This window comes from Bombina bombina, chromosome 5 (genome assembly GCF_027579735.1).
Source record: "Bombina bombina isolate aBomBom1 chromosome 5, aBomBom1.pri, whole genome shotgun sequence".
Classification (NCBI taxonomy): Eukaryota; Metazoa; Chordata; class Amphibia; order Anura; family Bombinatoridae; genus Bombina; species Bombina bombina.
Genome location: NC_069503.1, coordinates 185,336,011 through 185,362,605, shown reverse-complemented (window position 1 = coordinate 185,362,605; position 26,595 = coordinate 185,336,011). Strand labels below are relative to the sequence as shown.

Here is a 26,595-nt window from a genome sequence, read left to right as displayed (position 1 = left end):
ATGTGCAACTTCAGAGCTGTGGTTAGCTGTTATGTCAGTCAACAAAGTGTCACAAAACACATCAAAATTACAAGTTTAAAAGTAAAGTTACACTCATAATAACACTATCTAATAAAAATTATTTTAAAAAATTGCATTACAAAGTTATATGGGCTCAAAGAAATGAGATCTCAGGTGGTACAAAAAGGGCTTTAACATAGAAATACATACATATACATGTCTAAAGATGTATATACACATATAAACACATAAATACATATATAGACAAGAACTTGCCCAAAATACCGGAGAATTTTTAGAATTTTTGCAATCACTCCATTAAAACAGAAATAGAGCCTTATTTAAGAAGATAACCCAAGGTATTGATCTAGGCCCATTTTGGTATATTTCATGCCACCATTTCACTGCCAAATGTGATCATTAATTGTTTTTGGGTTTCTCACTGAAATTATTTACATACCGCTTGTGCAGTCATAACACAAATGGTTGTAAAAGCTTCTCTGGGATCCCCTTTGTTCAGGAATAGCAGACATACATGGATTTGCCATTGCTTTTTGGTAATTAGAATACCGCTAATTACAGCTGCACACCACACTTCTATTATTCACAGCAATGAAGGGTTTAATCAGGTAGCTTGTAAGGTTAATTTTAGCTTTAGTCTAGAGCACTGGTTTTCAAACCTGTCCTCAGGCCTCTCCAACGGTCCAGGTTTTCTGGATAACCTTGGATGAGAGCAGGTAAAATAACCATGTTTATTAATTAGCTGATTATTTCACCTGTGTCCTAGTTCAGATATCTACAAAATGTGGCCTGTTAGGGAGGCCTGAGGACAGGTTTGAAAACAGTGGTCAAGAGACTACCCTCCCACCTGACACCTTCCACCCCCGGATCCCTACCTGATCCCTCCCAAACAGCTCTCTTCCCTCCCTAACCCCCCACTCACTGGTCACCACCATTGTATGTACTGGCAGCTGTTTAGTTTTTTAATTATTATTAATGTTATTATTTATTTTTTAAAAAAAATTTCTGCAGTGTAGTGATTCTCCTCAACCCTTCTACCTCCCTGATTCCCCCTAATAGCTCTCTAACCCTCCAACTCCAACTAATTGCAGCCATCTTTACTGGCAGCTTTCTGCTAGTACCCATGAATGCTTTTATTTTATTTTTATGTTCTGTAGTGTAGTTGTCCCCCAACCTCTGGCAATCCACTCCCTTTATTTTATTTTCTGCAGTGTAGGGGCACCCCACTTCCTCCACCTCCCTCCCCTGTTGAACGTGCTCCGGTTCCATATTCGGGCAGATGCCTGGAGCTCATCAACTCCAGCTCTCGGCTGTGACTTTACATCCAAGACTGCTGGAGCTTCCTACAGCTCAGATGTATATATACATCAGCAGTATGATAGGAAAACTACCGCATGAGGTATATATACGTCATTTGGGGTTAACTGTGTATGTACTGCAAATATTACACATTTCAGTGTTCTGCACATAGGGGAATATGTTCTATGAATTTTTAAATAGATATGCCTATATATATCTGTATATAAGTATAGCTATTTATAATCATGTGTACATATATATATATATATATATATATATATATATATATATATATATATATATATACAAATATATATATATATACACACTAGGCGATAAGCAAGCCCAGAGGGCAGTCTATTTAAAATAACTGAAAAAAAATAACGAAATTATCAAAAATAAAAAAAATGAAACCTAATCTAATACCCCTATAAAATTAACGCCCCAAAATTAAAACACCCCCTAATTTAATGATAAGCTACCAATAGCCCTTAAATTGGCCTTTTGTAGGGCATAGCCCTAAGTTAAACTGCTCTTTTATCCCCAAAAAATACAAAGTACCCCTTAAAAGTAAACCCCCCACCCATACAACCCCCCAAAATTTATTTATTTATTTATTTATTTATAAAATATTTTACCAGGAAGGATACATTGAGATTTCTCTCGTTTTCAAGTATGTCCTGGGATTTCACGTATGTCCTGGGATTTTCAAGTATGTCCTGGGATTTTCATGTATGTCAAAAACCTAAGTCTAAAAAACCTAAGCTAGCCATTGCCCCTAAAGGGGCATTTGTATGGCTATTGCCCTTAAAAGGGCAATGAGCTCTTTTGGTGCCCATTAAAAAATAAAAAATCCCTAATCTAAAAAAATAAAAAACCACCAAAAAAAACCAAGTCTTACCCCGAAAGAGGTACTCACAATTCTTGAAGTCTGGCGGTGAAGGTCTTCTTTCAGGCAGCGACATCTTCATCCAGCACAGGGACATCTTCTATCTTCATCCGGAGGGAAGGCAGCGCAGAGCAGAGGTTACCGTGTACAAGGACCGGCGATCGCGGAGCAGGACTGGCGGTCGCGGAGCAGGACCATCATGGAGGATCCTCTTCATACGGTCGCCAACGCATACTGAATATTGAATGCAAGGTAATATGTTCAGCTATCTTCCAGTAGTGTATTGCGGTTTCTTCATCAAAAAATACCAAGATAATTAAACAAATTTAATAAGATAAGTAAATATATCTGTTTATATGTATATGGTCTATCGGAATTTATGAAAAAAAGATGTCGGGCTTCATATCCCTTTAACTAGAGCATCTTAACGCAGCCAAAACTTATTTAGGTTATTGCCCGTGTATTACAATTGGTAAGTTACGTTTTCCACTGTAAAATTGTGCATATTTTAAGACCTGATGTAAACCCTGATTATTACTAGTACAGCACTGAAGTACATGAAGAACTCTATTTCTACATCACCTTAGTGAACCTTTGGTTTAGTGCACGATAGTCTTTTACGTGAGGGATTTAATGCACCTGCAGATATTACAGCATTCTTGACTGTTGCTTGAGCAATAAAAAAATAACTTTGGGTGCATAATAAAAGCACAACAAGAGAAGCGTTATTGATTGTGCTTGAGCGATGTTAACGCACGATAGCGACAATATTTGTGAGTTCCACTTGATTATACATAACATATATAATAATGTCTGGATCCCTAACATCTTTTTTGCACCTCCTTTAATTTGATTTCTGACAAATTTTCAGTCTTTACTTGAGATTGTTGTTGTTACTACCTATTGTTACGTTTACAATTGAATTGTGATCTATTAGTATGTTTTAAATCAGTCACAGGAGTACATCAGTAGAGCGCAGTGCTGGCTCTACCGGGGTTCACAGATGTGCAAAGCATCAAAATATTTTAGGTTGTGCACCATTGTGCTTGTTGGGCTAAGGAGGAAGAAGAACATTTCCTTTCCCTGCCATTGTTTCTTCCTGCCCAGCTATGATCCCATACTGCATTGCCACATCCCAAACTGACCACTCATGCCCCTGTACTGTCCCAACAGAACACTCACCTCCACTAAACCCTGTCGCCACCCACAGAACACCAGCAACCCTGCTCATTGGCCTCCCTGATTCAGTTACTTCAGTTCCTGGCCCCTTAAAGCTCCCCCCCCCCCCCATCAAAAATGTAATGGTAAACATTAGCAGAGACACTGAATCTCTTGCATTAATTTCTGACACCCTCTGCCCAGGCAGAGACGCACACAGATATTTATTTTTGAGAGGCATCTGTCAGAGTACAGAACAACAGTCAAACAGTATTGTCATCAAGGGCAATTATCAAACAGTCTTGCAATCTTCTACTGGTCTATTTAACAAACATTTTCTGTGAAACTAGCAGAATCACCTTTGTGATGTAGATCTAGGTTATTCAAACAGCTCTGCTTTTATGAGACATTCAGCAATTCATCTCATTTGGATGCAAATTATAACAACTGCTGAATGAGCAGTTTGCTTAGGAAATGGAGGCATGAGAAATCTTATAGCCTGTAATATTAAAAAGATTTTACTAAAAAGGGCAGCAGGAGAAATACTGGTTTTTAACAATAAACAAATTGATGAATTATAACTTCCAGAAATTTTGTTGTTTAACCACAGAAGGGTTTGACATGTCAAGGAAGAAAGAATAAAGCTTACGAGCATGACTGCTAAGTACACTAAAAACAATAAAGAATGTGCAATAAAGAATGTACTTAATACTGATTTGTCTTCTAGATTGTAATTATTTGTAATAAAACCCTTTGCAATATACTCTCATTATTTATTCTGCCCCCTTTTCCTATAATTGAACTCTGAAAAAATGTGGGTCTTCCAATTCAAAGAAATGGAAATGCAGCCTACAGACTTCTGAAGCCTAACCCATCTAAATACAGGGCTAGCTTACAAGTAAGGAACAAATGTTTTTGCGCAAGCGATATTGTGTTTTTGCGATCCGTTTTAATTGCGCTTATATTACAAGAAATACTCTACAGTTCTTACTGTGATCTCAGAGCTGTGGTTAACTGTTTTGCGAAACTAAAATGTTGCACAAAACACTTAAAAAATACATTACAAAGTACAGTTACACTCATAATAACACCATATAATAAAAATGATGTTAAAGCAATTTTGCAATAAAAAGTTATAAGGGCTCAAAGATATGAGATTTCGGGTGTTAGAAAAAAATGCTGCCTAAGTACTTTAACATAGATTTACATACAGATACATTGCTAAAGATACATATGTGTGTATATATATATATATATATATATATATATATATATACTGTATGTACATATATATATATATATGTTTAACTATGTATTTACTGAAAATATTTCACATTCCAATGTTCTGCACATAGCAGAATATGTTGTATATATTTATAAATAGATATTCCTATATATATATATATATATATATATATATATATATATATATATATATATATATATATATATATATATATATATATATATATATATATCTATATATATATATATATATATATATATATATATATATATATATATATATATATATATATATATGTATAAATGTATATTGTACCAAAAAGTATCAGATATATGTAGAAATATTTCATTATGAATAAATTGAAGATATTCCGTTATGTACTTGTATTATGAACGCAACCTGACTAGATCAAAAAGCTTAACTCTAGCAGAGTTTTCGCGTTCATTTGCGAAAACGCAATAAAAGAGTTTTTGCATCCAGTAATGAACCTGTATTAACTATGGAGAATGTAGCTTATTACTAAAAAAGTTTACAGCAAATAAGGTGGTAATATATTCAGAATGTTTCCCACTTGGCTGATAGGTTAATCTCTTGACATGATACAGACATGTATTGTAGTTACATGATATTTTATGTCCCTTTAACCAGGGAATAAAGAACAAACCTGAGGGTAAGGAACTGGTAGAGTATTAAGAGGAGCAACAGGGAAGGGAACATTAATCTTTAATTGGATACCAAGGTTAAGAATTAAGAGTGGATGCCAGGAAGTGTGTGAAGGGAATAGGAAATAAAGAATGAGGGTTTTACATGAAGTGTGCTGTGGTGTAATATTAGAGAAAAATTAGTTTCAGAACTCCCAAAACCCCCACATTATTTGGGATTGTTTGTAAACTCTACACACTATCCCTTCATCAGCTACCCAGGACCTTATAGGGTCAAGGTTTTCCAAAAGCAACTATGCCCCCTAGTTTGCTCACTCTCTGCAAACTCTTCACCCAGTTTTATCCACTCCACGACTAACATGCCATGACTCCATCCAGTTTGCCACAATCCCATCCCTGAATCTTATCTCCCTTCCATCCCAGTAAACATCTAGTAAATATTGAAAGATAAGTCATTTAAGTATATATGACTTTCAAATATGTTCAATGATACAAAAACGCTATTGCCAGATATCATTAAAGGGACACTGAACCCAATTTTTTTCTTTTGTGATTCAGATAGAGCATGCAATTTTAAGCATCTTTCTAATGTACTCCTATTATCAAATTGTCTTTGTTCTCTTGCTATATTTATTTGAAAAAGAAGGCATCTAGGCTTTTTTTTTTTTGGTTCAGACTCTGGACAGCACTTTTTTATTGGTGGATGAATTTATCCACCAATCAGCAAGAACAACCCAGCCCAGGTTGTTCACTAAAAATGGGCCGGCATCTAAACTTACATTCTTGCATTTCAAATTAAGATACCAAGAGAATTAAGAAAATTTGATAATAGGAGTAAATTAGAAAGTCGCTTAAAATGTCATGCTCTATCTGTATCACAAAGGAAAAAAATTTGCGTTCAGTGTCCCTTTAATTATAAAAATGAGGGTGCAAGCAGGCTAAGATTTCTCACGTCTGTTATCTTATCAGAGCAACAAGAGCTACTAATAAAGGGCCATTAAACTCAAAATATTTATGTCACACATATAAAAGAGTAGCAAGTATGACAAACGTGTATATAAAACCTGTTTAAAGGGACATTTAACTTTGGAGTACAACTACAGTGCCATAGTAACTACTCTCACCATTTCATTCTGTACCTGCAGCTCTCTGTAAAGACTTTCTCTTATTTTAACCTATTACAGAAGACAGTTGGCAAAGGGCTACATCTTCACACTGGTTGCCGCCATCTTGTAGTGATAGAAGCAGTGAGCTTTTAGTGATGTTACTGGTTATTTGACAGCTGCACCTTACACTTTCAATTATCTCACACAATAGAAAGCAGAAGCTTAACATGTTTTAATTTTTTAACAGAGTTTAAAAGTTACATAGCAAATATAAAAAAGCCCTAAGGAATAATATAGAGAAATGTAGCAACTACAACAATGTACACCTCCTGCTCTGTATTGTGCACTCTAAACTGAAGTGCAAAGTAATGGTTCAGAAGAAGACAACAATGTCACAGATCTATGAATGTGCACTGCTTCTGTCACAGTGTGCATGAATACTTACACTCCAAGATGGCGGCCCCCAGTGTGAAGAGTTTCACTAACCGGCACTTGTGAAAAACATTATGTTGAGTAGTGACCAGTGTTCCCTCTAAGACCCAGCAGGGAAATCCACACCCTGCCGTTAGCAAACACTACACAATGCAAACAGCAATATATAGATACCTCATTAACTGGTTCACTGCTGGGCCACTCACAAAATCTGGCCTTAGAGGGAACACTAGTAGCAAAGTAAAGTAGCTGTCTCTTTAAATACCAGTGGATACGAACTATACAGCTCCTCAGCGTTCGTCTGTATAACAATCTGCTGTTAATTGGCTCTGTAACTAGGGTTGCCACCTCAGCCATGTTTTCCTGGACACTTATAAGTTACACATGCTGCAGGGTGTGCAGGGAGGAACATGAATAGTGCTGTCCAGGGTCACTATTTGTGTGCTGTCCAGGTGCGCAGTGCATGTTGCCTTTGCACACCCTGCAGCATGTGTAACTCATAAGTGTCCAGGAAAACATGGCTGAGGTGGCAACCCTATCTGTAACATATGTAGGAGTGATGCAATGTGCAAGTCATAAGAAGGGAAGGCACCAACTAACAGGAGACGTATACAGGAGCTTTATAGTATTTTACAATCTGCATCCATCTGCCTATACAGACTCCAGCTTCAGTGATCTAAACGTTTTCATACAAAAGTGACTTTATATCTTACTGTGCATTGTTGGATTTTAATCTCTAAATAAATATATATTCACTTTGGATTAAGTTCTGGGTGGGATATAATGTTTGCCAGACAGTATAGTTTAGACGTGTGCTTCTGTTTGAGCATTTCTAATGCTCTGATCCACATAAGAATTGGCTTAATACATTTACTCTTTCACGAAAACCGAGTGACAATATTGTGCTTCTTTTTTTTCTTCCAAGGGCCATTACTTGTTCAAAACATCACTAATTCAGCATTGATTTGGACTCACTTGCAACAATGTTTTAGTGTATCCCTTTGTCTATATGGATACAATATTATTGTTTATATTTATTTTGTTTATCTGTATAATTGGAATTTTTGGTTGCAATCACAACATACACATAACTTTGTCTGATATTAGAAAACAATAAAAAAATAGCAATAAAATGTTATTATAGTTTAGGATCATTTCTATTGCAATAATCTGAACTTTGATATAACAAAATTGACAATGATAATGTAATGTAAACTCCATATTCTTTTTCTCAAAAAACTATTTTATGGTGCAACTTTAAATATTTATATATCTAATTATTAATTTTCAAATCCTGCTAATCATATTCTATCCTATTTGATCAATTTTCTTATCACATTTTATGAAGATTTAAAGAAATTTTCTTCTCTCTTAATTTTTTTTTTCAGAAATGATGAACACTTATAGGTAAATTTTAAACTTTTATCTAACAACAGAAAATCACCATTAAATTATTATTATTATTGAGGATTGATGTAGATAAATTATTTGGCAACTTTTTATAAACGTTTGTGATAGACCCCTTAATTCACATTTGAACTTAAAGTGACATGAAACACATTTTTTTTCATAATTCAGATAGAATATACCATTTTAAATAACTTTCCAATTTACCATGTAATATTTACAATATGATCTAATTTGCTTGTTCTCTTGATATCCTTTGTTGAAAAGAACACCTAGGTAGGCTATAGAGCAGCATTGCACTACTGGGAGCTACCTGCTGATTGGCTTATGCACATATATACCTCTTGTCATTGGTTCACCCAATGGCACCCATTTAACAAGCTCCATAGTGAGCTTCTGGACATGTGTTTCTGGCGAGCCTTCAGACTCGCCAGAAACAGCAGTTATGAAGCAGCAGTCACAAAGACCGCTGCTCCATAACCTGTCCACCTGCTCTGTGCAGGCGGACAGACATCGCCGGAAATCAACCCGATCGAGTACGATCGGGTTGATTGACACCTCCCTGCTGGCGGCCCATTGGCCGCGAGTCTGCAGGGGGCGGCGTTGCACCAGCAACTCTTGTGAGCTGCTGGTGCAATGCTGAATACAGAGAGCGTATTGCTCTCTGCATTCAGCAAGGTCTGGCGGACCAGATCCGCATTGTCGGATCAGGTCCGGCAGACTTTGTTAAATAGAGGCCAATGTGTTCAGCTAGCTTCCTGAAGAATACCAAAGAGTTAAAGCAAATTAAAGCAAATTTTCTAATTGTAGTAAATTGGAAATTTGTTTAAAATTGTATGCTCTGTCTGAATCATGAAAGAAAAAAATGTGTTTCATATCACTTTAATGTCCTTTTAAATGGACATTTTAGTGGAAAAAAAGACACACTTTAATTCATTAGAGCATGTTATTTTCTACTACTTGCTGTGGAACGTTATGTGTCCTGCTCATGAGCTGTTGGGCTGAACGCAGGTGTTGGTTGCTGGGTTTGTGTGACTGACACTGTTTCCTGCTCAAGATCAGCAGTTCTCAGTAGCTCACGGGTGGAGTTTTATCTATGTGTTTAATCCCTTTATGAGCGTTAAAGGAACATGGTACCCAAATGTTGAAACACTTGAAAGTGGTGCAGCATAGCTGTAAAAAGCTGACTAGAAAATATCACCTGCACATCTCTATGTAAAAAATATTTTACCCCCATTTAAAAAAGATTTTAAGCAGCCATTCAGAATGCCTGTCCAGAGACTTGCAAGGGAGCGTGCCTCATGCAGACTCATGTTATTTCCCAAATCAGTTTAAAGTGAAGGCAAAGTTTGAGCAATCTATAAACATTATTGTATTGTTCATATCCTAAACAATCTAATTGCTAACTTTTTTCTACATAGCATTATCGATTTATCTAATAAAAAGATTTATATTTCCCTACCGTGCCGTTACTGATTCCTCCTATCAGCCATTTCCTGATTTCTGACAGTCTGATGTATAGAGCAGTCCCACCCGCTCTATACGTCTCTCAAAGGCACGTTCACATGGCTCAAACGAACTGCGCATGCGCATACAGTCGTCGACGGTCACCAATGCACATGCGTTAAATCTTATCTGGTGTTAGACAAAGCCTACATATTGATAGGAAACAACAAACCATTGCAATAGGCATGCACAAAACGGGAGCTCGTTTGTCTTCCAAGGGGAGAGAAAAGAATCGGAACGCATGCGCAGATAGTCAAACAGAGGGATGACGTCGAATGATGGCCGCCTAACGGCCAGAATTTCAATTGGCTGTTGAAAAAACGTGACCGGCAAGTAAAAAAAAACAAAAAACCACGGGTTGAATTGACAGCTTGAAAAAAGGTAATAAAAAAGGTAATTAAAAACGGCGAAAACGGAGTTTAGAATTAAAATTTACAAAATTGATGAATGAAAGTACCATTCATTTAGGGTGGCCGGTATAATGCAATAATGCGATATAGGTAACTTTACCTTCAATTTAAGTAAGTTTACTATGAAATCTCATGAGATCACAGTAAAAAAGAGATTTTGTTTGTGTATATATGTATTTACAGACATAAACACATAAATACCTATGTATACATATATATATAGATATATATAGAAGTGCATTGGATCCCTTTGCATTTAAGTAGATGAAAACATAAAAGATCATATTTATGCAATATTCATATTTAATAAAGTGTTTTACTGTGTATGTAATGTAAATATTTCACATTTCAGTGTTCTGTGTATTTTTAAATAGATATTTCTATAGATATCTGTATATCTATACCTATATATAAACATATATATATATATATATATATATATAAGGTATAAATATATATTTATGCAAAAATCCATCAGGTATACATTTAAATATCTCTTTAAAAATAAATAAAACATATTCAGCTATTTGCAGAACATTGTATTATGAAATACGAACAAGGCAAACAGAAAAAAGGTGACAGTAAATCAGCACTCAAAAGAAGCACCTATAATAATGTTAAGACAAGGGAGATCACCTGAAATCAGGGATCCAATTAAAACTTAACTTTTACTATGACTGAATTAAAACATAATATGAGACAAACAGTGTGTGCATTAAAACTTAGATTAAATATATGTACATAGGGTGATAGTCTCCACCAAATGTATATTCTACAACAAAAGATCAATTAATACATATAGAGCACACAGCCCAGTGCAAACCAATACCGTAGGCTCACGGATTGCAAATGATTTTAGCTAGAAAAGGAGGATTGACCTCGCCACAAATTACCCTGGTTAATGCAATACTGGAGCCAAGGTAAGCACCGTTCTGTGGAACTCAAAACAAACTAAGAGGACATTGCCTCCATTGAATTCAATATTAAGTACTAATATAGAACGACTATAGTGGTGGAAAACTATCCCCCAATACGCCTGATGCGCATTTCACCGTTAGCACAGATTTCTCAAAGGCTAACCTGATTTAGGCTAGCCCCCCTGTCTTTATATTACTTGTAGCCAATTGTCAAAGAGTGTGGTTACACACCCACCAATCTCAGCCTATCACTGATGACTTCTTCCTTTTGGACCTGAGACCATCACATGTATCGACATAACTGGCTGACGTCATATTCACAAACATACAGAGCACGTCTCATGTATTACTATATTCAACAGCTGAGGATAGAGAATAAGATCGATATGTTTGAGATAGAACCCAACTAAGAGAGCGGTATATATAAGTGACCAAGTGACGTTATTTATGTGGGTTAACTGAAAACACTGTATATTATCAAATAGACCTAATGAGATGATCCTCCAATAATAAAGCAAAATACTGCCTATTCATTGTTGTTATTTCGTAACGCTTGTTTATGAATTCCAAACACATAAATTATGTTATATGAATACCGGACATGTGTATATATTATGGTCAAAATCTAAAACAGGAAAGAATCATTACTATTATTTTACAGCTTACGATTTTTGATATTAATTTAATTTTAAAAAATGGTAATCAGTCAATTCCGATCCTAAGAAAAATATATAGATTAGATGAACCACTCTTATAGAATTCCTAATATCTCAAGTGACATATATATTGTTTTCAAATCATGCCAAACTTTGGGTTATGCAGAGGTCTTATCGAAACGAATCAAATTCCATTATTGAAAATAACATCATAATAAATATGATTAATTCTTATATATGGATAAGTATAACCTGATTGTCAAATACAAACACACTCCTTGAGTCAATATCAAGAATACATCTATTCAGAATAGTTATCCCTATGTATGAAAACAACCTAAAATATATATATATATAAGTATAATGTCCCTTAATATACAATTAAAGACAATTGAATATTAGTTAAAATATCAAGAGGCACTATGATTTTGATGGATCTCCCTTGTCTTAACATTATTATAGGTGCTTCTTTTGAGTGCTGATTTACTGTCACCTTTTTTCTGTTTGCCTTGTTCATACTTACTCCTGACAGTCAACACCCTCCTTTTTTATTTCAATGGTCTTTACATTTATTGTAATGTATTTGTGTGCTTGTACACAACATTATATTAGATAATAAATTAGTAGATACTAGATATAAGGGGCTCTTTGGTATACTTACTATTATTTCCCTCATCACTTAACTCTATAATGAAATACACAATATTATCTTATATTGCGCTTTCAAATAACTGCAATCGTGTTTGTGCGACCAGTGGGTGTGTTTTTTTTTAAAACGTTTTCAACTCCATTGAAGTCTATGGGGGAATGTGATTTTGCATTTGCGACTTCTCAAAGTCTATTTGTTTTCTTGACTTTGCGAACGCAAGAGCACAAACATTTTACTTTCAACTCTTAACACAAGCATGAATCACAGAGCGCAAAAAAATAATTCTATCAGTTTTCACGCTCAAACGTGAGTGCAAACTACTGCTCCACTCTTAATCTAGCCCATATATAGAGTGCCACAGCTAGTAGTACAAAAATCCCATTCACTAACACATTAGAATATTTTTTTTTTTTTCACTACAAAGTAGTTCCAGGCTTTGCTCATCTGATGTAAATGAAATGCCCTCAGTCAGCACATTGTTCCTTATTCTTACCTTTGTGCAAACTCCAGTTGTAGCATCACAAAGCGTCAGGATGGAAATATTCTGTGCCCGGTTTATCCAATTGACAGCCAGCTTGGTGCTTGTTGCCCACTTTACCATAGTGATATAGTACTCTCTACAATAAGGATACAGGGTGTGTAGTTAGTAAGTACAATATCATTTAATACTGGCGCTTTTATAAGAACTAGAGATGGTCGATTATCTCCAAAATGACATTTCAATGTAAGCACCAATATTGCTCTCCTGGCATTTGTTTCTATTAGTTATTCTATCTAAAGAACAAATGTTGATATATCAAATGTTTCATTCTATTTAGGGAAAAACAATATTTGAAATTATCAAATTAACATTTGAAAACTGATCCTCACAGACAAACACCATCATAACCAACATTCAAATGTTAATTTTGCTGTTTGTTTTTTTTGTCCAACGTAACTTTTGGAATAGCAAAAATAACATTAAGTTGAAAGCAGATGTCTGAATCTTCCTTCAAACTTTCAAGATTAATTTAGAACAATTAAACCATTTACCCATCTCTAGCAGAATATCTTCAATTCAATAATAAACAATTACAGTAAATACAACCGTAAGTCACAGAGAAATGACTAAAAACAAAGATGAATTTTCTCTGTATTTGCAGGGAGGAAGGATTTAGCTAAAGCTTTTGCACTATTACATTAAAAAGAACATTTAAAGGGATATGAAACCCAAAAAAAATATTTTAGGATTTAGACAGAACATGAAATTTTAAACAACTTCTATTATTTATTTGTTCTTTTTGTATCTTTTGTTGAAAAACAGGGATGTAAGCTCAGTAGCTTGCCCATGTCGGGAGCACTATATGGCAGAAGTTTTGTACAATGTTATCCATTTGCTAGAGCACTAGATCCCAGCACTTTTTACTTCCATGTAGTGCTCCAGATGCCTACGTACGTATCTCTTCAACAAGGAATACCATGAGAACAAACAAAATTTGATAACAGATTTATGCTCTGTCTGAATCATAAAAAGTAATACTGTGTGTATCTACTCTGATATTGTTGTATATGCTGATCAGGCTTAAGTACTCATTCCATTTTCTTTTTTCTTTTCTTTTTTTAACCATGGAGATTGGAATGTGTTTATAAACCCCTTGTAGCAGGAAGTTTGTGTAAAGTTGTATATATATATATACACATATATATTCAGATGTTGGTCTGATCAAGGGGGTATAGTCCCCAAAACGTCACTTATTAAAAGGCATTTTTTGTACCTATTGCTAAGTCCAGAGAGTGCTGTTTTCTACTGACTATATCTAAATCATTATTCAGCACCCTGGCAATTGATTAAAGTTTGTGAGAGTGCACCTACTCCTACATTTATATATATATATATATACACACACACACACACACACACACACACACACACACAAAATGTATGTTTCTGTAATATGTATTTGCAAATGTTTGTATATAACTGATGACCTGATTTAGTAATTACAGATGGGTTTTGCCTTACTATTTCTAGGGAAAAAAAGTCAAGGACTAAATTAAGTTTGAATTGTACTAAACTAATTAAGACTTTCGTATGCCGTGCTGACAACTGTGTAGATTGCATGTAATTTAATTAATTCCACTCTCCCTTTTAGGCACAAAAAAGAAAAGAAAGAAAAAAAGTTTTACAAACCCAAGTACATTTCAAATTAATAATAAAAGAAAATATTTTTTGCTGCTTATGTTAATTAGATTGTCTGGTAAGAACTTGGATCTAATGGAAATTCACTGCGTATCATAATTACATTTTATTAATGCATCTAAAGTAAATTAAAAATACAACAGAGATGACATTTATAATATGATAAATAATATAGAGAAAATGTAATATAGGTCAGAACTTCAAGCATATGTTCAGTAACAAAGTCTAAATGTATCATTCAAATAATAAATGTCTCACAGAATTCTGCTTTCATGTTAAATGTATTTCCTACACAAATAATAGGGCAAAGTACAATCCAACACTATCACAGCTAATACCCTGAGCCTTCATAGATCTGTATGTAAAACAATGAAAATAAACAGTGTGAAATGTAGCCTGATATAAATAGTGCAAGAGCTGTAGTTAAATTCGGAAAGAATTAGCTATAGTAACGGTAACATCATTATCAAAGTGACATTGTTGTCAAGGTGAAACATTAACTCATATTAAAGAGTATGTTGAACTATAGACATAATGATTTGACCCTTTAGCTGCTTGCCGGAGAGTTCTGTAACACAGTGTTTCTTAACTGCGGTCCTCAAGTTGCCCCAACAAGCCAGGTTTTCATTATAGCTGAACTACAGTACAGGTGAAATAATCAGCTGATGGGTGAGAGCAGGTTAGTGACCATTGTTACTGATCAGCTGATTATTTCACCTGTGCTCTAGTTCAGCTATAATGAAAACCTGGCCTTTTAGGGGTTATTGAGGACCACGGTTGAGAAACAATGCTGTAACACATTGTACTGCAATGCACTGGAATCTTCCGTTTTAAGGATTATGATCAGGTTTGTTGTATTTTCTCCTTGTCAGGATGTAATTTCAGCTGGCTTCTGACATTATATCACTGTCTTTAACTGATGGTGCATGGAAAAATGCAGTCTCTCAAAAATGTACTTTGTTCTCGTGATCTTTTTGGCTGGAAAATGTACCTAGGTAGGCACAGGATTAGCTATGTACAACTGGCTCCCCAGATGTGTTTAGTTAGATTCCAGTAGTGCATTATTGCTCTGAAGCTGGCTTTAAAGGGACACTGTACCCAATTTTTTTCTTTTGTGATTCAGATAGAGCATGACATTTTAAGCAACTTTCTAATTTACTCCTATTATCAAATTTTCTTCATTCTCTTGGTATCTTTATTTGAAATGCAAGAAAGTAAGTTTAGATGCCAGCCCATTTTTGGTGATCAACCTGGGTTGTTCTTGCTGATTGGTGGATAATCTCATCCACCAATAAAATAGTGCTATCCAGAGTTCTGAATAAAAAAAAAAGCTTAGATGTCTTCTTTTTAAAATAAAGATAGCAAGAGAACAAAGATTTGATTGATAATTGATAATAGGAATAAATTAGAAAGTGGCTTAAAATTGCATGCTCTATCTGAATCATGAAAGAAAAAATTTGGGTTCATTGTCCTTTGTTATATGCCAGCAATAGTACAATAATATGCTCTAACACATTAGAGCATTTTCTTTTTCAAATATATCTATCTTTAAATACTATCTCTTGTCTTAACCCTAAGCCTTTGCCTTATGTTATATCCAGCCCTTTGACTGACTAGTGTTGTGCAACACTACTGAAGTAGAATAAAGGGAAAAAGTAGATTATGTAAAAGAGATATATACATATGGAAGGTCCAAAAAGCACCACCATTTATATTTACCAGGTTGCCTATAATACTTAGCACCCCAAAAGTTCAAGGTCTAGAGCCTCAGATAAACATATTACTTTCAAGAAATAAGGTATTGAATTCTTTTTAACAGTTTCAACCCTCCCCCATGTGAACATTTCCTCAATTATTATTTAAATCTTGACTATTTCCCAGCCATGTGTAATAGTTAAATTCCCTTTAATATGTACAATATATAATATACTTAAATTAGGATAAAAAATCAGAAGATACAGACAAAACACATGTTAAACTGACACAAAAAATAACCATCTCTATTTAATTATATGAATTAAAACTGGAAAACATAGTGTTGCTTTACTACAAACAAAAGTTTAATGTTTCTTATTTTGATTAAATATTCAACACAAATGTAAGAAGCATATATTCCCTGTGAAGAATATTTTTTTGTAGCAAACTCTACCTCATTCTTTGATCAACGGGAGGAGTCATTTGTACAAGATGAAGAGGTCCATTCAAGTTGGCGACATGCAGTGTGACAACCGGATTCTCACAGCCTGCCTGCAAAGGGAAATAGCAAAACATTGTGTTTATGCTGTGTTGATATTCATTTTGAAATGTAATGTTTTATCCAAATAATGTAGATGTTTTATCAGATCACAGGAAAAACAAAGCATTTGAAAGTCAGACCACTAACTTTTTTTATAGCTATTTGTAATGTACTATATATATTTATATATATATATGTAAGTAATTATCAATTAAACATACATATACATATATCACAGGGGTGGTTGACATACTTGACATACTATTTAATAATTTTGATTTGTAATTTTCTCTATGAGCTTTGAACCCAGGCTTTTCTGGAGGTAATTGTCACTGAAAGCGGTGTAGCTGGCAGTGACTTCTGGTGAGCACCCAGGGCTGATATATATATATATATATATATATATACACACACACATACACACTACTGTGAAACAGCAATTATTCTTCTAGGTACACTTGCAAAAAGTCAGAGATTTTATAGGCATATAGTCAGGAGCATGATTAAACAATTATACCAACCAGGTGCTAATGATCATCAATTTAATATGTAGGTTGAAACACAATTTAATATGTATTTTGAAACACAATTTAATGTGTAGGTTGAAACACAATCATTAACTCAAAGAAAAACAGCTGTGTAGGAAGAATAAAACTGCGTGAGTAACAGTCAAACTCTGCTAACAAGGTGAGGCTGATGAGGGCAGTTTAATGCCAAAAGTCATATAGCATGGCAAGATAGAGCACAGCAACAAGACACAAGGTAGTTATACTGCATCAGCAAGATCTCCCCCAGACAGTAATTTCAAGGTAGACAGGGGTTTTCCAGATGTGCTGTCCAATCTCTTTTGAAGAAACAGGCAACGTTGAGGACCATCAAATCATTGGTTGGCCAAGGAGATAAAGACACATCATGCTTACTTCCCTTTACAATCAGAAGATGTCCAGCAGTGCCATCAGCTCAGAATTTGCAGAAACCAGTGGGGTCCTGGTACACCCATCTACTGTCCGGAGAAGTCTGGTTCGAAGTTATCTTCATGGAAGACTTGCGACCAATAAACATAATTTACCCTTACCTGATAAATTACCCAAGCTGTGGAGTCCACGACAAATGTGTACAACAAAAAAAGGAAAGGCACCTATTTACCAGAAACAACAGCCTGAATAACCTTCCTGCCAAAATCTGCCTCCACAGAACCAAACACATCAATATGATAACATTTAGTAAACGTGTGTAATGACGACATAGTTGCTGCCTTGCAAATCTGATCTTCTCTCGTTCCTGAATGCCCAAGAGATAGATACTGAATGAGTTGAATGAGCTGTAATACGTAAAGCAGGGACTGACCTGCCTCCAAGTAAGCCCTGTAAATCAAACTTTTTAGCCAAATAGTTAAGGACATAGCCTTCTGGCCCTTGCGTTTACCTTAAAAATGAACAAATAAACTAGAGGAGTCTCAAAACTCTTAGTAGCTGGAAGATAATATTTGAAAGTCTTAACACATCCAAATTGTGCAACAACCTTTCTATATAATTTTTGGGGTTTGGACAAAAGCAAGGCACCACAGTTTCCTGGTTAATATTCTCTGAAGAAACCAAAAAAAACTATAATGGGTGCTTAAGACTGCTTTATCCTGATGGAAACAAGATACAGCACTTATCAAGAAAAGGATGACAACTCAGACACTTTCCTGGCAGAAGAGATGGCCAACAGAAATAATACCTTCCAGGACAACTATTGAATGTCCACTTCATGCATAGGTTCAAACGGGGAAGATTTTAAAACTCTCAAAGTCAGGTTGAGATTCCAAAGAGGAGCCATCAGCTTTATGACTGACCTGATTCTGACAAGAGCCTTAACACCTCCACCTTCATCTGCTCCTGGAGAGGCAAAGAAAATACTGTGAGGTACAGGGAAGTGGGAGGGATTATAAAACTATTGGTGTAGGGAGTTTTTGTCTCCTCCTGGTGGCCAGGTGATGAATTCCCAACAGTAAGGAATCATGGAGTCTCATCACCTTAAGAAAGAAAGCCATACTTCTGAAGCAGAGGAAAGGCCAAGCAACTCAAATATGCATGCAAACACAGTAACTGGGGTGCGGAAAAATGGTGGCAGGTTCTCTGGACTGATGAGTCAAAATTTGAAATAGTTGGCTGTAAAAGAAGGCAGTTAGTTGAAGGGCTGGAGAGCGGTACAAAAATGAGTGCCTGAAGGCAAAAGTGAAGCATAGTGAAGGTTCCTTTGCAAATTTGGGTCTGTATTTCTGCAAATGGAGTTGTGGATTTGGTCAGAATTAATGGTCTTCTCAATTCTAAGAAGTACAGGCAATACTATCAGGAAGGTATCAGATTTGCCCCAAATTTATTCTGCAGCATGACAATGATCCCAAGCATGCAGCCAAAGTAATTAAGAACTATCCTAAGCGTACAGAAGAACAAGGAGTACTGGAAGTGATGGTATGGCCCTCACGAAAGCATGATCTCAACATCATTGAGTTTGTCTGATGTTATGTGAAGAGACAGAAACAACTGAGGCTGCCTAAATCCACAGAACTGTGGTTAGTTTTCTAAGATGTTTGGAAAAAACCTACCTGCCGAGTTGTAAAGGCATAACAAGGTAGGTTTAAACAGACTAGCATATAACAATACAATGCAGAGATTTATGCCTGGTAATTAAGTTCCAGTGTTGTGCAAAGAGGGTTTCTAGTGGAAGGGCTAAAAAGGCCTCTAACATTATTATGAAGTAAGTAAAGTTATTGTGTGATTTGAGTAGTAATAGATTCCAATGTGGGTTTCAAGGAGTGGAGATATTCCTCCCACAGGAGACGGATTGAGAGGAACTCATCCAATTTATTTTGTCTCAAATAGTGATATTGTTCAAGTTCTATGCTCGTAGTGACCCTTTCCCTCCAGAATTTTATTGACGGTAGAGTAAGTTTTTTCCATGAGTATGGGATGTAGCGTTAAGCCGTATTTATCATAATACTTAGTAATTTAAGTCATAACAAACACTTCAAGGGAGGGAAAATATTAAACAAAAATATCCATGGTTGAAGTGGTATCGAGACCCCGACAACAAATTCAATCTCTTTTCTGATAAGTGACCAGTATTGTTGAGCTACAGGACATGTCCACCATATGTGTGTGATGGTACCTCTAACTGGACAACCTCTCAAGCAGTTAATGTGATAATTGGATATAATTTTACCTAGTCTGTCTGGGGTGTAGTACCATCTGCTAAGAAGTTCCATGTTAATTTCAGTGATAGATATGGAGGATGTAGAGGAACTCACTTGTTTATAGATTTTTTGCCATGTTTTTGGTGGCTTCAAGTTCTGCCTCCCATTTCACAGCATATGATGGGGGAGTTGCCATACTGGTGGGACATGAGTAATTTATAAGATAAAGAGAGTATTCCCGAGTGTGGGTGTGGCATGTAGCATAACATTTCAAACGGGGTCAGTGATCTAAAGATATCCTTTTTATTTGGATGTGCCAGGAGGTAATGTGATATTTGTTGAAATTTGAACCATCCTTGAGTCATAGGGCCTAGAATATTAAAAATATCTTCTTCAGCTTTAAGTTTGCCATTCTGTATCAATAAATAGCAGGGTACTGTTCTATGTAATATATGGATGTTCGGGTCTGGTAGTGTTAAATGTAAGGGAAATTTGGGGTTATTTGACAGAGGCGTTAAAGGAGATCTTGGGGTTGAGATAGTTTTGTATTGCTTTAAGATTTTATTCCAAAGTCTAAAAGTCTCGTATATGGGGGAATGGATGTTGGAGTATGTCTTTTTGTGCGTTTCTATGAGCCAGCATTTTCCTCCTATTTGGTCACAGTCAGAAAGGTATCTTTCTAGTAACACCCATTCTTTGTGGTTTGTATGTTTGCACCAATCTGTTATTCTGTTTAGAAATGTCGCGTATCGGTAGACCATAAGGTTTGGGGCTCCCAAACCTCCCTTTAATTTGGGTCTATATAAGATGTGTGTGGCGAACCTAAGGCGTTTATTATTCCATATAAATGAATTTATGTCTTTCTGCAGAGTATATATTGTGGTGTCAGGAATCGTTATAGGTAGTGTTTGGAGTAAATATAGGATTTTAGGGAGTATCATAATTTTAAACGCATTAATTCTGCCTAGCCAAGATATTGTAATGTTGAGATTATATGAGTTTTGAGAGGGTCAAAATTCAGAGGGGCTTGTTTGTTTAAGTGTGGAGTGAGACATATGCCTAAGTATTTCAGCGTCATTGGTTGGTGTCGGAATTGGTGTGATTTGAGTAATAATAAGCTTTCTTGTGACATCCCAAGACTCAGGAATTCTGATTTAGAATAGTTTATGCGAAAGTTAGAGAAGTTGCCATAAGATGTCAATAGGGTCATCAGGAAAGCAATGTAAGTGACTAGATTTGTTAAAGTAAGAATGATGTCGTCGGCGTAAAGGGAGGTTTTATATTCTACATGTTTTATATTAATACCTGTGATTGTGCGGGAGGTTATTGTATATGTTGCTAGGACTTCCATCACTAGGATGAATAGAGTTGGGGACAGGGGACATCCCTGTCTGGTACCATTGTTAATGTAAAATGGTTGTGATAGAGAATCATTCATTTTAATTCTAGCTGTGGGGGTGTTGTATATGACAAAGATCTTATGAATAAATTCAGCGTCAAACCTGAGCCTTATTAGGGTATGGGACAGGAATGTCCAATTTAGGCGGTCGAAAGCTTTTTCAGCATCCATGGAGAGTATTACCGAGGGAATATTATGTTTAGTGACATGGTCTATAAGATTAAACATTTTGGTAGTGTTGTCCCTAGCTTCACGGTAGGGTGTGAAGCCTACTTGGTTCATATGGATCAAACCTGGGAGAACTCTATTCAAGTGGGTCGTGAAGATTTTGGTGTATAGTTTAACATCTATATTTAATAGTGATATAGGACGGAAGTTAGGCCGTGTTGTAGGTGGCTTGCCAGGTTTTGGCAACACCACCACATGAACCTCCAACATGGAGGGGATAATTTGGCTCCATTAGCGATTTCATTAAAAATCGTTGTAAGATGTGGGGCAAGGATTTATTGGAATGTGCTGTAGCATTTTGTGGAGAATCCATCAGGGCCTGGGTTTTTTTCTTGTTTGAGTGTTTGTATAGCTTTAACCACCTCTTGTGTGGTAACCGGAGTATTTAGGTCTTTCATTTGCTCTTTTGTGAGAGTAGGGGGGGACAGTTTTGAATGAATTGTTCTAACCTGTGCTTGTTGTGTGTGGTGGTATTTGTTGGTTCTATGTTGTATAGTTCTGAATAAAAGGTATGGAATGCTTTAAGAATGTCTGGGGTTGTGTTTTATGGTGGTGTATGTGGAGAGCGAAGTTTGCAAATGTTTGATTTGAGTTTCTTTTCTTTAAAGTTCTTGCCAACTATTTGCCCACTCTATTACTTTCAAAATAAAATAAACTGTTAGTTTTGCGGTAGAGAGTTTGGTATTCGATTTGTAGAAAGTCCTCTAGGGCTTTTCTGGTGTTTGTAAGCTCAAGTAGGGGAATGGGATCTACTTGTTTGTTTTGGAAGTCTAGATCTGAAAGTTTAGAGGTTAAATCGTTGTATGTTTTCTTTTGTGTTTGTTTTAATCTATCCTTCAGTTTTATAAATTCGCCTCTAAGCGAACATTTGTGTGCTTCCCACACAGTGAACTGAATAGACACTGATTGTGCATTAATACGAAAATATTCTTCTAAAATATCATTTAATCTAGTGTGTCGTCCAGTTTCCAAAGGAAAGGGATAGATGAATGTTCCGGCCAGTTGATATGGAGGAGGACTGCTGAGCTGTCTGACCAGAAAGTGGGGGAGATTTCGCATTTACGTATTCGTGATAATCCTAATTGATTAATGAAGAGGTAATCTATACAGCTATAAGATTTATTGGGGTGTGAGTAGGATGGAGGAATCGCCAGATGTCGTATAATTTATGTAGTCTGAAGTTTTTCCAGAGGTATGCGAGAAATTTAGTGTTGGGTTTGATTTGAGGGTTATTGCTATCAAGATACGGCTGGAGAGGGAGATTGAAATCTCCTCTTACAAATATTGGCCCTTTGGATATATCTAATATATGATTAAACATCTTCGTAAAGAATGTTTTTTGTTTTGAATTAGGGGCATAGATGTTTCTAGAGTTATAGGCGTACCATATAGGAGTCACACTAGACCCAAGAATCTTCCCTCTGTGTCAGATATCTTTTGTATGAGTGTAAATGGTAATGATTTTCTGAAAAGTATACTAACACCACATTTTTTTAGCGTGGCCAGAGCTATGATAATGTTGGGTGTACACTTGTCCTAAGTATTTAGGTTGATGGTTTCTTCTGAAATGTGTTTCTTGTAGATATATGCTATCAGCATGGCGTTTTGCCATATTGGATAGTGCTTTAGAGCGCTTACATTGGGAGTTGAGGCCTTTGGCATTTTGAGTTAGTATGATTAATGAACGTGGTGGTTTTGGGGCGTTAGGCATCTTTTGATGTGGAGGGAGCGTGGGGATGAGATTGGTGAAGTGACTTAATTAAAAAGGTGGGTGTGTTAAATGTGTTCCCTAATACCTCTTCTGCATTGCATAGTACAAACATCACATAATGATTGAATTCAACAAAAACATAATACTGTAACAAGTAACAAAAAACAGTAACAGCAGAAAATACAAAAATCATAAACAATGGAAACATGTCTCTAAGTCTAAAATTAGACATAAATAGAGAAAAAGAAATGGGGGTAATAAAGTAAGGGCCTCTATTGCTGATTTTATTATTTTTTCCATTCCGTTTTGCTGACAAGAGACAGCTCTATGGATATACCAGTGTCCTTGAAGTCTTTAAGTGTGAAGCAAGGAAGACGTTCCATCTCGCTTAAATGATGGTTTAGATACTGTTATGGTAGTATATGTTAAATGGTTTGCAAAACATTACATATTACCTGAGAGTTCAGATGTTTCTTAGTTAGTGGGTAGAAAGAGTCCTAGATCAGCGTCCTCTGAGTTGGAAGACTGAGGGGATCGTGGGGAAGGTAATTTCCTGAAGTCTTGGTTCGTTCTTGATGTTCCTGTGCTCTTGCGTGGTCCCATAGTCTGCCATTTTGAAGATTTTGAGTCTGGTCTTTTAAGAGTTGTTCGCGAGAGGTCGGAAGTTGATTGCAGATCTGTAGCTAGGTTAAGGCCTAGTTCCTTTCCAAATGATGTCATATCTTCGGGAGAAGTGCAGGTGAACCTTTTGTTTTCTTGGATGACCATAATTTGTACTGGGAATCCCCATCTGTATGTGATTTCTTTATTACACAACACAGTTGTCAAAGGGCTGATAGAACTGTATGACATTTCCTCGGAACCGCATAGGTTGTTGACGTCTGGACTGAGAGCAGCATTTTCTTTTCCAGAAAGTTCTTAAACCTAATGATGATATCTCTTGGAGGCGCCTTATCTGGAGGCCTAGGGCGCAGAGCCCTTATGTGCTATAACCCACAGGATTTCAGCAGGGTATGTAGATTATTTGATAGTAGTGAACACGGTTTGGAGATATTCAGGGTAATCTCTAGGCAGTATAGATTCTGGAATCGCAGCTTTTCCTTCTGCTCCTATTCTCCAGTTCATCGATTTTGTCCCAGAGGGTATCAATTGCTTCTTGGTGTGAGGATTAATTTTCTTCAATTCTCAAAATATCTTTTCTTATCTCCTCACTAATTGTTTCTAACATTTCTACTCTTGAACCTAGAGTATAGAGATCTTGTCTCAGTTCGGTCAGCTCTTCTCTCAAGCAAGTCTTAAAGATGTCTGTAATTTCCTGCTTAGTAGCGAAATGAGACAGCAAGGCTATAGGTATCTGAGTGGTATCTTTCATAGGGTTCATTGGTGTGGGCTCTTGTGCTTGGGGTTCCAAAGAGGATTTGCCCTTGCTGGTGGGGTTAACAGGTGGTGAGGACTGATCAGCAGCACTAAAGTATGTAGGCATAGTATGAATTTTACTAGTTGAATGTTTTGTCAGTCTCTCTGACTTTGGTGGCTTCTTTGCTGCCATTATTAGTTGTTTTTTAATGTGATCTGAGGATAGTATTGAAGTGCAGGTATTCCCCGTGAGAGTGACACCCCAGGGCTTTATCGGTTTAGTCTAAATATAATAAAGCTGAGCTAGATAATTTAGGCACTTTGTGTATTTGCCGTTTTCTTCTGTTGTTTGCTTAATAAGGCAGTTCAAACCAGCTTTTTAAATTATGTGTGAGTACAGGGGAGATTGTTTTAGGGCTGTTTATGACAACAAGTATTATACTCATTTTAAATAGGCTGTTTTGGAGCATTGCCCTAATAGGCTCTGCTGGTACACTGAGGGATTTGTGGCGTTCTTACCGGGCGAAGGTATGTAGTGAGCCCTAGGACAGTCCCTTGTTTGCCTTTTGTGTAGGCCTTTCCAACACGTGTGGTTGTGGCCCAGTGATGTGACCGGAATGTCTGTGTACAGGTCTGTGTCCCAGTGTTCGGGTTCTAGTGCCGTCGTCAAGTTGGGAGAGCCAGCCAGAGTAGCCAACAATAGGCAGTTGGTTGTTGGGTGCGCTGGTCCCAGCAGCGTGTTTGCAGAGATAGTGCTGGTATTGCCGGCAAGATGGCGTCTGCTGTTTCCCCTCTGTGACGAAGATCAGCTCTCCGCTCCCTCCGACAGTGTCACCCGCCTCAAAGTCTCAGCGTGTCTGTTTCAGGGATGATTGTAGGGGCTTTAAGGTAGAAAGTCTTCCATTATTGCCAGTCTGCAATGCCCCAGGACAGTTCTTTACAGGCGCATACAGCGGAGCGCTGGAGTTCTGCTGCCATCTTGGCTGCTGCCGGCTCCAACATTTCTATTTTTTAAAGCATTCTTACTTAAAAACATATTTTCACACCTACTGAAAACTTTTGCACAGTAGGGTAGATATATTTCTCATCGCTAAAAATTAATAAACAGAATAGTAGGATCTCACAAAATATCTGCTGGTAAAGGTTGTACATCATTTAAGGGACAAGTTCCAATCCATTATTTGCTGTCCAACCGTTTTTTTGTCAACCATTTCAATTAGCTAGGGACAGGATGGTGAAAATTGAAATGTACATTAGTGCATTTCAATTTCACATAGAAACATTTTACAATAAACTTCCATTAGCAAAAATGCTTCTGGTAAAAGCTATTACTGGTTCAGCAGCATATGCACATATGCTACATGTGACTAGGGGATCAGGATTTAAACACAATGGGGCATATTTATCATGCTCTGTATGGAGCTTGATGCCCCATAACTTGTCCGCCTGTTCTGAGGCGGCGGACAGAAATCAACCCGATCGAATACGATCGGGTTGATCGATACCCCCTGCTAGCGGCCGATTGGCTGCAAATCTGCAGGGGGTGATATTGCCCCAGCAGTTTACCAGCTGGTGCAATGATAAATGTCGAGAAAATATGCTGTATCCGCTAATAAATAGGCCCCATGTCTGCTCAGAGATATGGTGTGTATTGTGTCATTGAAGACTTCATTTGTGTCATACAAGTAACCACTTACTCTCTGAAATGTCTAGTTTGCAGGGGTTAAACTATAAGCAAAAGTGCACTAATAAAATGCTCTAACACATTACATATTTACTTTTTACACTTTATGTCCCTTTAAGATAGAAACAGACAAGTTTTATGGTTTGATATAAAACAAAAATGGAAGATCAAATTAGTGCAAATGGGGTGAGGTTTTTTTTGTGGGTGTATATTTTTTTATTTTTGGTAATTTCGTTTGTTATTTTTTGTAATGGTAGGTTTTGTTA

The 26,595-nt window shown here is 36.4% G+C and overlaps 1 protein-coding gene across 1 annotated transcript in view; it reads right to left on the bottom strand.

Annotated features, from left to right (window-relative positions):
- DPP6 (dipeptidyl peptidase like 6) overlaps window positions 1-26,595 on the bottom strand; it is a 1,272,214-nt gene that overhangs the window by 131,897 nt on the left and 1,113,722 nt on the right. Inside the window, exons 10-11 of the mRNA XM_053713807.1 lie at window positions 16,687-16,784; window positions 12,852-12,975 (exon numbers count right to left, since the gene is read on the bottom strand). Coding sequence (XP_053569782.1) covers window positions 12,852-12,975; window positions 16,687-16,784 — 222 coding nt within the window. The remainder of the gene's footprint in view (window positions 1-12,851; window positions 12,976-16,686; window positions 16,785-26,595) is intronic.